The 16543-nt window shown below is 42.5% G+C and overlaps 1 protein-coding gene across 1 annotated transcript; it reads right to left on the bottom strand.

The window, feature by feature from the left end:
* Positions 1–7240: 7240 nt before the first annotated feature.
* Positions 7241–15917, bottom strand: pdcd7 (programmed cell death 7). Its single transcript, XM_070964200.1, has 5 exons — positions 14749–15917; positions 14019–14157; positions 11713–11943; positions 11488–11575; positions 7241–8185 (listed from the first exon to the last, which is right to left on the bottom strand). Exons 1-5 carry the CDS (start codon positions 15775–15777, stop codon positions 8050–8052), a joined length of 1623 nt encoding a protein of 540 aa, XP_070820301.1. The 5' UTR covers positions 15778–15917; the 3' UTR covers positions 7241–8049.
* Between the last annotated feature and the right edge of the window lie 626 nt (positions 15918–16543).

Here is a 16543-nt window from a genome sequence, read left to right as displayed (position 1 = left end):
TTAAAGGAGAGCCATTTGGAGCACTAATCTATTGACCTGCAGTAACCCACATGAGCTGATTCACAACCCACATACACACACACACACACAGAGAGAGAGAGAGAGAGAGAGAGAGAGAGAGAGAGAGAGAGAGAGAGAGAGAGAGAGAGAGAGAGAGAGAGAGAGAGAGAGAGAGAGAGAGAGAGAGATAATCGGTGCACAGAGAGTCAACAACACCAATAACGCTGTTGCCGCACTACAGACAGCCGATTATAGTGTGATTCTGTCAGGAACAATGTGAGTGATATACACTTTCCCATCTTTACAGCTTCAAGAACATTCTGTGATTATCCTTTGCTTATTGCATGAAAAGAAAACAGATGCCTAAGTAACTAAATTTTGCTCAAAAACACATGAAGCATCACAGTATTCACATAAATATGATGTCTACCTTGATTTAAAAAATAAATAAATCTGACTTTTTCTGTGGCTATCAGCAAGGCATGAACTTGTCTGTTTATTTGACACCTTCATCTAGAACATGACTAGATTTTTATCTCATTACCTGTGAATATTCATTTCACAGGATTCTGGGGACTTCTTGACCTTTCATCTAATGCCACACTTCAGTCAGTCAAAGTTTTTTTACTTGGGACTGAAAGCGTTATTCCACACTTTGGCCCATGAAAAGATACTCATCTCCTCTCATCAGCACACACATAGGCCTAAAGTACACACACAAGATCTTGTGTGTGACCTATAGACATGCATAAGGAAAGATATCTGATAGTCTCATAGTTGGCACTCCAAGAAATGAGTGGTGAATTGGAACCTCTCTAACCACCAGTTCACACATGGTTGGAGCTGGACTTGATCTTGCCACCCCCGGGTTCTAAGGCAAATCCCTACGGACTGAGCTTCTGCCACCCCAAAAGTTGCCATAATCAACGTTTTTATATTAATAATAGAGCAAATGACCTGTGAAAGGTGGCATTATGAACCCACACATAGACTTATCATTTGACTCTGCAGCCTCCCTCAGCTCTACAGAGTGTTTTACAAATGCAGAATATGGCTTGGCAATGTCTTGCTTGAATAAGCAGGCCCCCCCTGAAAAAAAGCAGCATCTGGGAAGCAGCACATGTTGCTCCACACCTGTATGTACTTTCTAGCATTAATGGTGCCTTCACAGATGTGCAAGTTATCTATGCTGTCGACACTGACACACCCCCATACCATCACAAATGCTGGCTTTTGAACTTTCTGTTGGTAACAGTCTGGATGGTCTTTTTCCTCTTTAGCCCAGTGGACATGACATCCATGATTTCAAAAAACAATGAAATGTGGACTCATCAGAAAACAGAACACTTTTCCACTTTGCATCAGTCCATTTCAGAAGAGCAAAGGCCCAGAGAAGTCTGCAGTGTTTCTGGCAGTTGTTGATATATGGCTTTTGCTTTGCATGGTCGTCTTAACTTGCAGTTGTTGCAGCAGCAAACAGTGTTTAACAATGTTTTTCCTAAGTATCCCGAGTCCATCTAGTAATACTCTGTCTATAATCATGTTGGTTTTTAATGTTGTGGCACCTGAGGGATTGAATGTCAGGCCATTCAGTGTTGGCCTTGCCCTTTCTGTGCAGAGATTTCTCCAAATCATTCATACACAGAGAAACTCAATGTACTTTACAGTAAAAGACAGAAAACATTAAACAAATTAGATTTTAAAAAACATATATAAATACTCTATATAAATAAAATAACCTTTCAGGCATCCATATATTGCACACAGAAATACATAAAAAAAGTTTTTCATAACCCCTGTCTTATTCCTACGACAGCATTCACACATGGATTACAGCGGGTGCACACGAAGGCACAAACACACACACACGTTTCCATCATTTCTGGGGACATTACATAGACTTACCTTTATTTCCTGGAGACTTAGCCTAACCAGTAACCACTTAACCCTAAGTCTTCATCCTAACATTTAATGATTTTCATTATGCGGACTTGCGTTTTGTCCCCACAATGTGATTGTGTAAACAGATTTTATGTCCAACATGAAGAATACATAGCAACACACACACTCACACACATAAAGTAGCAAAAGACGGAAAGGAAAGCAATGTTTTAAGGTTGCTTTTAAAGAAGATATATTTGCAGCAGATATTACGTCATCAGGCAGTTTGTTCCAGACAATGGCACCCTAGCACTATATTTCACCTACATATGTTGTGCTGGAGTTGCAGTCAGACTCTCAGGTGTGTCCTCTCTTCACCTGATTTAGTCTTAATTCTAGGTACATTCAGCAGTTGCATATTTGACGATGCTGATATGACTGGACTACAGCCAGTCAGCAGCTTAAAAATATAGTCAGGAGCCATACCATTTAGGGCTTTGTAAACAAGCCGTAATACTTGAATGGAGCTTGGATGGAGCCAGGAGATGATCTTGAAGCTCTGGCTCCCATTCTGCTTTTGGAAGAACCATTAGTAAGCCTGCATTCTGTAAACACAGTGTTCAACATTCAGGGCTTTGTAGGTAAGGAGAAGACTTTTAAACTTCTAGATTTTAGAGGAAGCCAGCACAGAGCAGTTAATATGGGAGAAGTATGATCTATTTTCTTAATTTTTGCTCCTCATTCTGGATCAGCTGGAGAGTAAAAAAAGCATTACAGTAATCTGATCTGCTGGAGATTAATCCATGAACCTGTTTTTCAGAGTCAGAATGTGACAGGAATCTCCGAAGATTGGAAACATTTTTTAAATGGTAGAAAGCTGTCTTTGTAATAGTGGTGATGTGACGCTGGAAGTTGATTGGCATCAATAGTAACACCCAGATTTCTGCCATACTGTGACATATAGACAACATAGATACTACCTTTTGCCTTTGTGTTTTGAGGCTTTCTAGTAGAATTTCAGTTTTTTGTTTGTTTTTTTTCTGTTAAACTATAGAATGTTTTGAGACATGTCATCACTGCATCTAACAAGCTTGTTTATAGAAATGAGCTTGTCAAAGGAAAGTGAGTTGTGTATCATCAGCATAAGAATAATAGGATAAATTGTGATTCTGTGTGATGGTTCCAAGAGGGAGGATGTATAGACTGAATAGCGAGCTGAGAACTGACCCTTATGGCATACCACAGAAAATGTCCTCTTCTTCAGAAGTTGCCAAAACAAATGTTGAGAACCACTGAAGAACTGGTCTAGATGATCCTGTACAGTTTTCAAGTCATTTTATTAGAATGTCATGATCAACGGTGTTGAAAGCTACACTTAGGTCTAACAAAACCAGATTAGAATGTTTGTTTGCACAGAAATAGGCTTGTTTGTTGATGTTAAGACTGTTGACTACTTTGACAAGGGCCATTTCTGAATGCTTCACTCTTAAAACCAACTGGTACACATCATGCAGGCTGTGGAAGGTAACCTAACTGTGCAGTTGCTGCCATTGCCTTGGTGACACACACTTTGCTTACCCACCTGGACAAAGGGAATATATATGTGAGAATGCTCTTCACTGATTACAGCTTAGCATTCAACAGCATCATTCCCACAAAACTTATCTCTAAGCTCATTGATCTTGGACTGGAGACCCCCATCTGCAGCTGAATAATGGACATTTACAGCTGGATAATGGACTTCCTGACGGCAGACCCCAGGTGGTGAGAATCAGCAGCCACAACTCCTCTTTGCTGATCCTTAACATGGCGCACTGCAGGGCTGTGTGCTAAGCCCCTTCCTGTACTCCCTGTTTGCTGTCAACATGACCATCCTGGGCCTCACCATGGACAACAATCAAGCACTAACCAGCTGGTGCCAGAACATCAATCACCCTCCCAACATCAGCAAAACACAGGAGATTATCTTGGACTATAAGAGACCGCAGGAAAGTGGACACCTCCCCATCCACATCGGTGACGCTGAGGTTGTAAGAGTAAGCAGTTTCTTAGTGTACACATCACCAAGAAACTCTCCTGGAAAGCTCACCAGCGGCTCTATTTCCTGTGGAGACTTAGGAAATATGGCATGAACTCCAACATCCTCACAAACTTCTACAGATGCACCATTCAGAGCTTGCTGACAGGCTACATCACAGTCTGGTACAGGAGCTGTTCTGCCCACATCCACAAATCACTACAGCACAGTACATCACTGGCAACAGACTCCCTACCATTCAGGACATCTTCCGCCAGCGCTGCCTGCGGAAAGCACACAGCATTGTCAAGGACCATTGCCACCCAGTATGCAGACTGTTGTCCTTGTTACTGTCTGGTAGAAAATACAGGAGCATGGCTGCACATACCATCAGACTCAAGGACAGTTTCTATGACCAGGCCATCAGGCTGCTGAACTCAAAAATCTAATCACCATCAGGTCATGCGCATACACAATACACTGCTATATACACTGCTCAAAAAATTAAGGAAACATGTTATCATCGCAGAATAACAGTTTAGAACAAGTTAGACACCAATCTGTCCATTTAGGAAGCACAAGTGATTGTGACTCAGTTACACCTGCTTTGGTTTAAATGAACCGCCAAAAAGGGAATGGTTTTGCGTGTAGTGGCCATAGACAATTGCTCTCTCCTTATCCTTCCTGAGTTATTCTTCTCTAGTTTTGAGTTCTGTTAGTGTCCTCGTCACTACTGGTAGCATAAGGCAGTACCTGCAGCCCAGTCAGGTTGCACAGGTAGTCCAGCTCCTGCATGCTGGCACATCCATACATGTGGTCACAAGAAGGTTTGCTGTGTCTCCCAACAGTCTCAAGAGCATGAAGGAGATACCACAAGGTATATGCTGTTATATTTTATATAGATTTTTTAAATATCCAAATTTATGATTAAATTTTGGTATTTTTTTAATCATCCAACACATTTCATTGTACAGTTGACCCCGTGTTAACCTATACATGACCATGTAAAACAAATTAAACTGATTTGAAATATTTAAGGATTTCACTACAGGAGGGTTAGAGACTGGTCTATAGTTGCTGTTCATGGATGGGTCTAGATTACTCTTTTCTGTAGTAATTCTTTAAGCTTCCTTGGTCTGACAGAAAAAAAAAAACACACTCAACTTTCACAAGCTCTCAACAATTAGATTTAATTCAACTTTGTCATCGTCAGAGTGCAGCACAGAGACAATGAAATGAGACACTGAGCCTCACATTGAGCATACGCCACCATCTTGGTCAGTTAATAATTTATTAAAAACAACAATTAGGGAAAACATATTGCATGATGTATGAAAAAAGAGTGAAACATAAGTACATGTTAATTTTTTTTTGGCTACTAGAACAGCATGCTTGATAGAAGTGCAGAATAAACAAATTTCCCATAGTTTTTCACAAAGTGATGAACCTCACCCCATCCTTGCTTGTGAACACCTTTCAAGGATGCTCCATTCATACCCAGTCATGATACTATCACCTATTACTTGTTAACTTGTTGACCTGTGGAATGTTCCAAACATATTTAAGATATCTACCACCTTCCCAGTCATGTCTCCGGCCTGTCCCAACTTTTCTGAAACACAACAGCATCAATCCTTCTAGGTACACTTGCACAGTTTTTGAAGGAACTCTGCTGGTAGGTTGTTCCAAACATCTTGGAGAACTAACCACAGATCTTCTGTGCATGTAGACTTCCTCAAATCCTTCTGTCTCTTCGTGTAATCCCAGACAGACTTGATGATGATGAGATGAGGGCTCTGTGGGGGCCATGCCATCACTTCCAGGACTTCTTGTTCTTCTTTACACTGAAGAAAGCTCTTAATGACATTGGCTGTATGTTTGGGGTTGTTGTCCTGCTGCAGAAAAATTGGGGCAAAAAATACACCTCCCTGGTATTACATGATGGATAAGTATCTGTTTGTATTTCTCAGCATTGAGGACACCATTAATCCTGACCAAATCTCCAACTCCATTTGCAGAAATGCAGCCCCAAACTTCCGAGGAACCTCAACCATGTTTCACTGTCGCCTGCAAAAACTCATAATTGTACTGCTCTCCAGCCCTTCAGAAAACAAACTATCTTCTACTACAGCCAAATATTTCACATTTTGACTCATCAGTCCAGACCACCTGCTGCCATTTTTCTGCACCACAGCTCCTATGATTTCGTGCTTAGTTGAATCGCTTCGCCTTGTTTCCATGTTGGAGGTATGGCTTTTTGGCTGCAACTCTTCCATGAAGACCACTTCTGGCCAGACTTCTCAGTAGATGGGTGTACCTGGGTCCCACTGGTTTCTGCCAGTTCTGAGCTGATGGCACTGCTGAACATCTTCCAGTTTCAAAGGGAAATAAGCTTTATATGCTTTTCATCTGCTGCACTAAGTTTCCTTGTTGCCCATTTTTTTTGTGCTTGTACAAAAGAGCTTGAACAGCAAATGTTGAAACCCCAGTCCACTTTGAAATCTTTGTCTGGGAGAGACCTTGCTGATGCAGCATAACCATGTGTCTTTGTGACGGAGCGGCTCCGTCACTAACGTTGGGCAGCGCACTCACACACATACGCACACACATAGGCACACACATAGGCACGCAAACGCTTTCATTCACACGTCCCTGTTCACTTTCCCCGTCTTTTCAATAAGTAATTAAAAATACCCCATAGCCATTTGCCTTTTCTCCTCCGTTTCTGTAGCACGGCCAAGGGTGCACACTTGGTAGTTCTACCTCTGTTCATACATATATTTCCACACATATTCATACCACCATTTTATCACCTACCATGTGGAGATGTGCTGCGTGTCCATCCTGCTCTCTCACGCTGTCGTTAGTTTGGTTGGCCAAACAGGGGCGTAACTGACAGCTACATTAAATAGTCTGTCTTCGCGCATTTTATGATCATGTGACCTACGTTATTATTTGTTTTGTTTGTAAAGTTGAATTTTGTGATGAATAACTAAGGATGGTTAAAGGGGAACATTTGTGAACATAAATACTATTTTTTGCTCTATTTATAGTGGAAGTTGGGAGACTAAATATATGAATAGGGTTAAGGAAAATGTTGAATATGGTTTTTTTTATGTGTATACCGAGCCTAGTGGGAGGGGCAACTGGTTTAAAAGGAGGCTGCTCAGCCCTAGATCGAGAGTCTTGACTGGGTTACAGAGGAGGTAACAGTGTTTGATCTCGAGACTGTGTGAGTGATTTCTTTGAAGGGAAAATATACTACTGTGAGTTATTGAAGGACTTTTTTTTTTTTTCCTTTTCTAGAATATTATTTGAACTTTGTTCTATTTTCTTTTTTTTCTGCATTTCACTTTTTTGTAAATATGTTTGCACCTGGGGAGGCCGGCAAATAAAATAACACCAACAGTGTATTTCCGACTACGCCTGTGTTTTAAAGGAGAACCCCGTGACAGTCTTGTTTCTGTGCTCAGTCTTGCCATGGTGTACAACCTGTGACATGAAACTGTCCACAGCCTCACCTTGGTAGCAGAGTTTGGCTGTTCCTCACCCAGTTTTAAGCCTCCTACACAGCTATTTCTGTTTCAGTTAATGACTGTGTTTCAACCTACATGTGAAGCTGATAATCATTAGCACCTGTTTGGTATAATTGGTTGATCATACACCTGACTTTAACCCTACAAAATCCCTGGCTTTGTGCAAGTGTACACCTGCCTAAAACCTTTGCACAGTACTGTATATTTACAAAAAAGAGTGTAGTTTATCAATGTGTACAATATATTCAACAAAATTGCTTCCCACAACATATTTTGTGTACAAAACAGAAAATATATTAACAGAGACCAGAAAAAAGACCTCAGCAGGTATTAACAGCACAAAGGACAGCAGAAACAAAGCTATTTTGTTCTTTGTCATCATTAATCAGATCCGATTTAGTTCTGCAGTCTGACAGCTCCAAGACACCATAGTTCATAAGAAAAATATGTTAAAATTAACAAGATAACATCTTATCAGATCACACATTCATTTTCTCGTTCTTTTTTCAAGTTAATGTTGTTGTTCTCTCAAAAACAAAAGGGTTTAGAACTTTAAATATCATCAACTTGTTACTTTCAGTGGCACAGGTTTGGATTTATAGTTTACAGTTGAGTTCACAGCTCGGAGTCAGCACTGTGCAGAGCAGAAGCCCAAGCCTGATCAGATGGGGCATCTGGCAGGATCCAGCTCTCAGGAACAGCGGAACCGTCAGGATGATCCGCTGCAACTACAAACACATCCCACTCTCTCCTGAAAGAAAAACAGATTACAGTGCCAACAAGTTATTTGAAACGACTGATTGGGATGTGTTGTGCAGTCCACACGGGGAGGACATTAACAGTTTAACAACCTGCATCACGGACTACATTAACTTTTGTGTGGGAAACACTGTGCCTACCAGGAAGGTACGATGTTTCCCTAACAACAAACCCTGGGTGTCCCAGGAACTGAAAGCCTTACTGAATGAGAGGAAGAGGGTCTTTTGATCAGGGGACAAAGATTAGCTGAAGACAGTGCAGAGGGAGCGAAATGGGAGATATGGAGAGGCAAGGACAGCTACAGGAGGAAGCTGGAGGAGTGCCTTCAGGGGAACAATGCCATAGAGGTTTGGAGGGGCCTGAAAGCCACCTTAGGTCACAGAAGCGACAGTGGGAGGGGCCCTGAATCTGGAGACCAGGAATGGGCAAATGAACTGAACCTGTTTCTCAACAGATTTGATCCTACCCTACCTCACCCTCGCAGCACCAGCAGCACCGTCTTCACATCACTTAATCCCCCTCCACTCCACTTCACAGACTACTTTCCACTCCCCCCACGTCACTCTACAGGAGCCACCCCCAGTCCCCCACAGCCTCTCCATAATAGCTGACCAGGTGAGGAAGGAGCTCAAAAGGATGAGGGCAAGGAAGGCTACAGGGCAGAAGGCATCAGCTCCATACTGCTCAGAGACCGTGCAGGTCAGCTCTGCGGGATCTTCAATATGAGCTTCAATCTGGAGAGAGTTCCAGCCCTGCAGAAAACTTCCTGTGTGGTTCCAGTCCCAAAGACTGCGCATCCCAGAGAGCCCAACCACCAGGCCGGTAGCCTTAACTTCCCACCTGATGTAGACCTTGGAGAGGATCATACTGGACCACCTGTCAACTGGTGAGCAGCAAGCTGGACCCCCTACAGTTTGCATATTGACCAGGCATCGGCATGGAGGATGCAGTCATCTACCTGCTCCATCGATCTCTTTCTCATCTGGAGCATACTGGAAGCACAGTGAGGGTCATGTTGTTTGACTTCTACAGTGCTTTCAACACAATCCAAAAGTCACTCCTCAGGGGGAAGCTGGAAGGAGCCAGCATAGACTGCCACCTGGCTGTGTGGACCATCAACTACCTCACCAACAGACCACAGTATGTGAGGCTTCACGACTGCAAGAACGATGTGGTAGTTTGGAGCACGGGGGCTCACCAGGGGAGAGTGCTCTCCCCTTTCCTCTTCACCCCCTACACATTGAACTTCAGACACAACACCGATAGTTGTCACATCCAGAGGTTCTCCGATGATACTGTCATCTTTGGACATGTATCACAGGGGAATGAACTGGAATACAGGGAGGTCATCACCAACATCGTTGACTAGTGTGGACTGAACCACCTGCATGTGACGGAGCGGCTCCGTCACTAACGTTGGGCAGCGCACTCACACACATACGCACACACATAGGCACACACATAGGCACGCAAACGCTTTCATTCACACGTCCCTGTTCACTTTCCCCGTCTTTTCAATAAGTAATTAAAAATACCCCATAGCCATTTCCCTTTTCTCCTCCGTTTCTGTAGCACGGCCAAGGGTGCACACTTGGTAGTTCTACCTCTGTTCATACATATATTTCCACACATATTCATACCACCATTTTATCACCTACCATGTGTCCATCCTGCTCTCTCACGCTGTCGTTAGTTTGGTTGGCCAAACAGGGGCGTAACTGACAGCTACATTAAATAGTCTGTCTTCGCGCATTTTATGATCATGTGACCTACGTTATTATTTGTTTTGTTTGTAAAGTTGAATTTTGTGATGAATAACTAAGGATGGTTAAAGGGGAACATTTGTGAACATAAATACTATTTTTTGCTCTATTTATAGTGGAAGTTGGGAGACTAAATATATGAATAGGGTTAAGGAAAATGTTGAATATGGTTTTTTTTATGTGTATACCGAGCCTAGTGGGAGGGGCAACTGGTTTAAAAGGAGGCTGCTCAGCCCTAGATCGAGAGTCTTGACTGGGTTACAGAGGAGGTAACAGTGTTTGATCTCGAGACTGTGTGAGTGATTTCTTTGAAGGGAAAATATACTACTGTGAGTTATTGAAGGACTTTTTTTTTTTTTCCTTTTCTAGAATATTATTTGAACTTTGTTCTATTTTCTTTTTTTTTCTGCATTTCACTTTTTTGTAAATATGTTTGCACCTGGGGAGGCCGGCAAATAAAATAACACCAACAGTGTATTTCCGACTACGCCTGTGTTTTAGAGGAGAACCCCGTGACACTGCACATCAACGGCAGCAATATGAAGGAGATTAAGATTAAGATTTTACTTTACTAATAACAGCACACACATGCTACAGGGAGGAGGAGACTGTACACACGCCATGCTTTATGTGAAAAAAAAAAGCTGCCTCTGCGGCAGCGGTGCCCGTGCCCGGGGACCCATCCTTCTTCATCACCGTTGGTCAGGTGGTGATCTTCTTGCATGTTTTTAGTGGGGGTTATTTAAGGAGGAAACCCCGGGTGAACACAGGGAGAACATGCAAACTCCACACAGAAAGGCCCCCTTTTTCCTCGAGCAGCAGGCACTGAAGACACGGTGGAGGACACGCCACCAGCGCCCACAGCGGGATTCAAACCGGGGACCTTCTCGCTGTGAGGCGACAGTGTTACCACTTGTGCCACCGTGCTACCCGATGGTGATTGATTTCCGAAGGAACGTACCACAGACTACACCGGTGACATTCCACCGACATTGAGTCATTGAGATTGAGATTGTGGGGGATTAAAAATACCTGAGTGCTCACCTCAACCCAGATGTCCTGTATAGGAGGGGCAAAAGTCATCTGCACCTGATCAGAACATCACTGAATAGAGGAAGTGGTCTAAGACAACTATTATCAGCCACTTACACCAGCACTCACGTGACCCTAACGACACGCATGATAACTTGGCTGAACAATGATCCTGCAAGAGGCACATAATGTACATATACATTGTTTTTCTATTCTGTACCCTGTATACTTTTTTATCTTGACCCCTCTGTGCCACTGATTTTGCTTTTTGTAATACTTGCTCGCTGTAATGACTTAATTTCCCCGGTGTGGGATCAATAAAGTCTTATCTTATTTCATCATCTGCAAATTCATTTCAATAGCAGTAGGGGTGTGCATGGGTCTCAAGATGTGTTGACATGTGACAGCAGGAAAATCATAGGTGTCAGTAGCACATTCTGACTCTTATCGTGGTTTTTATTGTTGTTACACAGACTTAAGCAAAGAAGTGAAGATTAACCTGATTTGAAGTAAAGCGTGCAGTGAGCTTTCAGCCTGAGTGTAAAATTCCGTGAAGGGCTGCAGAACAGAATCAGCGGGAAGCTCATCTGTGAAACAAACAGGAAATTAAATTACTAACAATACTCCATTATAAAGCACTTATAAGAAAAAACAACATTCTATAAAACACATACAGTGCATAGGACAAATGTCTTTTTGGTGTGGACAGGCTGTGAAATCTTACCTCCAAACAGCATGGCATCCACTCTGTGTTTCCTCTGCAGCTGTCTCTCCCTCTTCTTCTTCACTTGTTTCTCCCATTCTCTCCTCCTCTCCTCCTCCTGCTCTCCTTCCAGCATCACCATCAGAGCTTTCTCCTCTGCTGAGTAAACTGCTGTCCTCTTCTTCAACACACACCTCAGCCGATTCAGTTGGCTGCTGAATGCCTCCTCACATTCTTGCTCAGTGACAATACCTGGGTCACACACACACACACACACACACACACACACACACACACACACACACACACACACACACACACACACACACACACACACACACACACACACACACACACACACACACACACACACACACACGTTCAAACCATGCGAATGTCTACTTTTGCACATTATGTCCATAAGAGGGAAAATCAACACAATGACATACACGGGCTAATACTTATATATTTTACTTATATATACTATTTCAAAATAAACATGTCTTTTAAAAGATCTGCATACCTACACATTACAAAATAAACAAATAAAATAATGTTCTGTACCGTGTTGTTGAATTATGTGCTAATTTCAACTTGACATACATTTAATTTTCAATCAATGAAACTGACGTTGTGTACAGACTTTCCAGCTGGTGTTGGTCCATGTGTCCTGGAAGACTTCAATGTCCCAAACAAATGGAGAAATTCCTGATGAAGGACCCTGTTTTTTCCTTGTTTTGTGTTCATGTGATTAATCAAGAATCCCTCCAGGCGTTTGCACACCATTGATGTACGTCCACTAAAACACTTTGCTTTTGCCACTGACAGACTCAGGTTGTCATAATAGGTGTCTGACAACATAATGGAAAGATCCCTACAGACATAGACCTTTTTGTTAGAAAATAAAATCCTTTTTGGTTTTCCAGAAACAGCTGCTATATCACTCTCACGAGAAGCCATCAGACCCCAATTCAATCCAAAAATCTTCTTGGGTCATCTTTTATCATTCCAACAATCACAACCAAGTCTTAATTGGTTGAAATAAACACTTCATTCACCGTGTCCAGAGAGAAGAGAGGGTGGACATCAGAGAGGCAGCAGGAGGGGAAAAGAGAGAACATTTTCCCATCTATCTCTAATTTTCACTGGACTGGGGGATTCAAAGAACTAGTTCAGTACCTCAAGCCAGAGTATGAATTAAATTGAATTGAAACACACTTTGAAGAGATTAAGGATGACTACAAGTCAAGAGGACAGCCAGGTCAGACAAGCTCTGACCATTATTTATTTTGACCAAAGCAGAACTGGCAGTAATTGTTGGAGTAGTGTAGGGATGAATAAAAATGGTTTTGTTGAATTTTGTTGTGCTTTCCTTGAATTTGAATGTGAGTTTGTCAGTGATAAAATTACTGTTTCTGTGAGTGGAGTCCAGTGTTTCCCCTAGGTTTACATCTCTGGGGTAAAGATACACTGCCATGTGTCTTTCTGGGCTTCCAGAGCCTCTTGATATGGGAAGTCAGGAACGTCTGGTTCATTTATCGAGTTCAAACGCAGATATTTTGGTCTGCTTTTCAGGTGGTTGATGTGACATATTTTCCAACGCACACTCACTGTCCACTAGTGGAAATGTGCTCACCTGGGTGTGTGTGCATGCTTCTTTGTGTGTGTGTGCGCGCACATCAGGGCGGAAGTCCGCCATGTGCGATACAGAGCAAAGGAGAATTGTAAATGTGCGACCATGCAGAGACACAAATGACATGCCATTATATAAATAAGATAAATAACTTAAGGCTATTTAGCTTGTTTAATAAAAGGACAAGGTATAGACCTGTTCTATAGGAAAGGTATCCTCACATGACTTATGCTGTAACACTCAGGGTCTGGACAAATATCAAAGGTTGTTGCTTTTGCCAGCTCCTTAATATTTGGCACAATCCTGTGTCTCTTTGTATTGCAAGGACAACTGGTTAAAGCTCTCCTGCACAACTGCATGCACAACCCTTGGATGACAGTTCATCCTGGTTAATGTAGCAAAATACAAAGCAGATAACAGACTAGATGCAACAACAGTATAAATGGAAAATGTAATGAAATTAAAAGATTACTACCAAAAAAAAAAAAACTAACTTGCTAACTACTAATTAAGGAGGGACAGGCTGGTATTTCTCCCAGATCTCTAAGAACAGTGAAGACACTTTTAGCATACCGCTAATTAGCACAGACAATGGTTCAGTGAAAGGAATAATGGGAAGTCTGGCCCATAATGCAAACAAGGTATTAATGGACTGGGAATAAGGTGGATGGCTGAATACAATAATAACTGTTACCTTTCCTCAATGCTGCCTCTTTCCTCAGTCTGCGCAGCTTCTCCAGAGATCTCAGAACATCCTGCATCCTCTTCACATCTGCTTGCTTCTTCCTCACCTCACAGAGAACAGCATCTGCAGCCAGCTTGAGCTCCTGCTCCTGATACATAAATAGATACATATCTGACCTTTCATTATGATTTTCTGCTATTCTCCCCTCATCATCTCTTTGTTACAAAATAAAGTTACTATGTCTAAATGAACAATAATATGTCACAGCATGAGATGAGACTATCTGAGAATAGCAGTTTGTTTTTAAATTACAGGACTTGATCGAGTAACACAAAAGCTGCATGTTTTAATCATATATTAAGTAAAATAAAAATTCACAGACATTCATCAGCTGTCAACAGTTATAATTTCTGGTTTGCACACTAAAAACTCCTTCTCAGCTCAAAATGTTAAGGGAGAATCAAAGAGTAGAGTGCAACACACAAAGTTGCCTCGAATCTGTGATTTCACTGGTCCGTAACAAGCTCTCATTTTTCAATAGTAACAATGTAAATATGAGCGATTGGAACATTGTGGCATTGAGTTTTCTGCCCCTCCGCTGTTTGTAATGGATGAGAAATTTTCAAAATGGAGTTGGCAAGTGAAGTGATTATTGGACTTCAATTAGACATTCACTTGAACTCTAATGTGGCTCTGTGTTTGCTGGGTGTGCAAACAGGCCTCTGACAAATGTATTTACCTTCTTCTTCTCTTCTACTTGATGTATCTGCTGCATCCTCCATTTATTTATGGCAGCCTCTTTCTCAGAGATGTGGTCCTCTCTGTGTTTTTCCTCCACCTGCTGCAGTTTCCTGGCTCTCAGTCGTCGGGTCCTCCTCTTAGAAACACGGAACAGTTTAGCTTTCCAGAGATCTAAATTATTACTGAGGACTGCGAGTTTGTCCTGTAGCTCTTTCTTGATGTTTAAAGCCATTAAATAAGAGTCCGTCCAAACACATGCATTATCCGCGTTGTTCCTCAGAGTTTCACATGACTCTTCCATCTGTGAGACGAGCTGAACTGCCCTGTACAGAGCCTCTCTCAGGTCGTCAATACAACTGTGCTGCTGCTGGGTCTGTGGGGTCTTTAACGTTTTATCTCTGCTTTGTAAAAAGCGTCTGAGCCACTGTTGATCCTGCTTACTTTGAAGGACTGTTTCATCCTCAGCTCGTGTTGTTGTTCCCAGACTCCGGTCGTAGTCTTTCGCCCGCGGGGGAAACAGAGGGCAGCCGAACGGAGTTCCACTCCCAGAGAAATCCGCATAATCATACTGTTGTTGTTTCTGACTGTAGTCTGGGTCATACCGAGCATTCTGATAACCGGCTCTAAACTGCTGGTTAAATGTTTGAAATGTTGAGGCTCCCCTGCTGCTGTATGTGTTTATCCGAGCCGTGGGCACCATGTGGGCACCGGACAAGGGTCCGGGAGGTGGACAGCCGAAAGGAGGCGGAGGGACGGTTGGGTCAAATCCATACGAAAGGGCGAAGTGAGGCCCTTCAAAACCACCACGACTGGGAGACGGTGCGGGGAAATTGCTCCCGAATCCGTAGGGGTGACTGTCGTTTCCCTGTGAGGGTGTCCACCGTGTAGCAGTGTGGTCCGACTGTGTCGGTTCTTGTGCTGCGCTCAACGTCGGTCTCTTAAGGGTGTACGGACTCTCCAGATAGCCGCCATTGCACATAGGAGGTTTCTGTTTATCTGACGGAGCGTGGTCATATGTGTTGTCCATCTCGTGAACAATAATATCCTGAATCTATCGCACACCTTCTCTAAAGGACTAAATAATTATATCAATACTTCACAGAAGTCATGTTTAGTTGTCGTCGTGGTTCCATGTGCGGCACAGTAGTAGCAGAAGGAGAAGAAGACGATTTTTCTTCGTCTTCTGGTGAATCGCAAACCAATCTATGTAGGTGCATTGCGCCATCTATTGTACCGGAGTGTCAGGGGCGTTGTAAAGTTTCAATTCAATTCAATTCAATTCAATTCAATTCAATTCAATTCAATTCAATTCAATTCAATTCAATTCAATTCGATTCAATTCAATTCAATTCAAATTCCAGTTCACAGCAGCACCAATGATAGATAGATAGATAGATAGATAGATAGATAGATAGATAGATAGATAGATAGATAGATAGATAGATAGATAGATAGATAGATAGATAGATAGATGAAGAGCAGTTGGAGTGTCTATTACTTAAAATCTCTCCCTAAAACAATGACAGTCATCTGCGATTATTCACAATATCCAGCTGCTGAGTGCAACTGTGCTGTTTTTTTGTATGTGCATAGGGCCCATAAGAAAACACGGGCAGTGGTTGAGCAGGGTATTGGACAGCTGAAACGGAGGTTCCACATGTTGCATGGAGAAGTGAGGCTGTCGCTGGGAAAGGTCTGCAAATAATAATTGCCTGGGCAGTACCCCACAACATCAGTAAGGCCAGGCAAATCCCAGAACCTCCCGAGGATGGCTAGGACAGCAGTGATGACGT

Source organism: Chaetodon trifascialis, chromosome 1 (genome assembly GCF_039877785.1).
Source record: "Chaetodon trifascialis isolate fChaTrf1 chromosome 1, fChaTrf1.hap1, whole genome shotgun sequence".
In the NCBI taxonomy this organism is placed as follows: domain Eukaryota; kingdom Metazoa; phylum Chordata; class Actinopteri; order Chaetodontiformes; family Chaetodontidae; genus Chaetodon; species Chaetodon trifascialis.
This window is presented reverse-complemented; position numbering and strand designations above follow the sequence as displayed.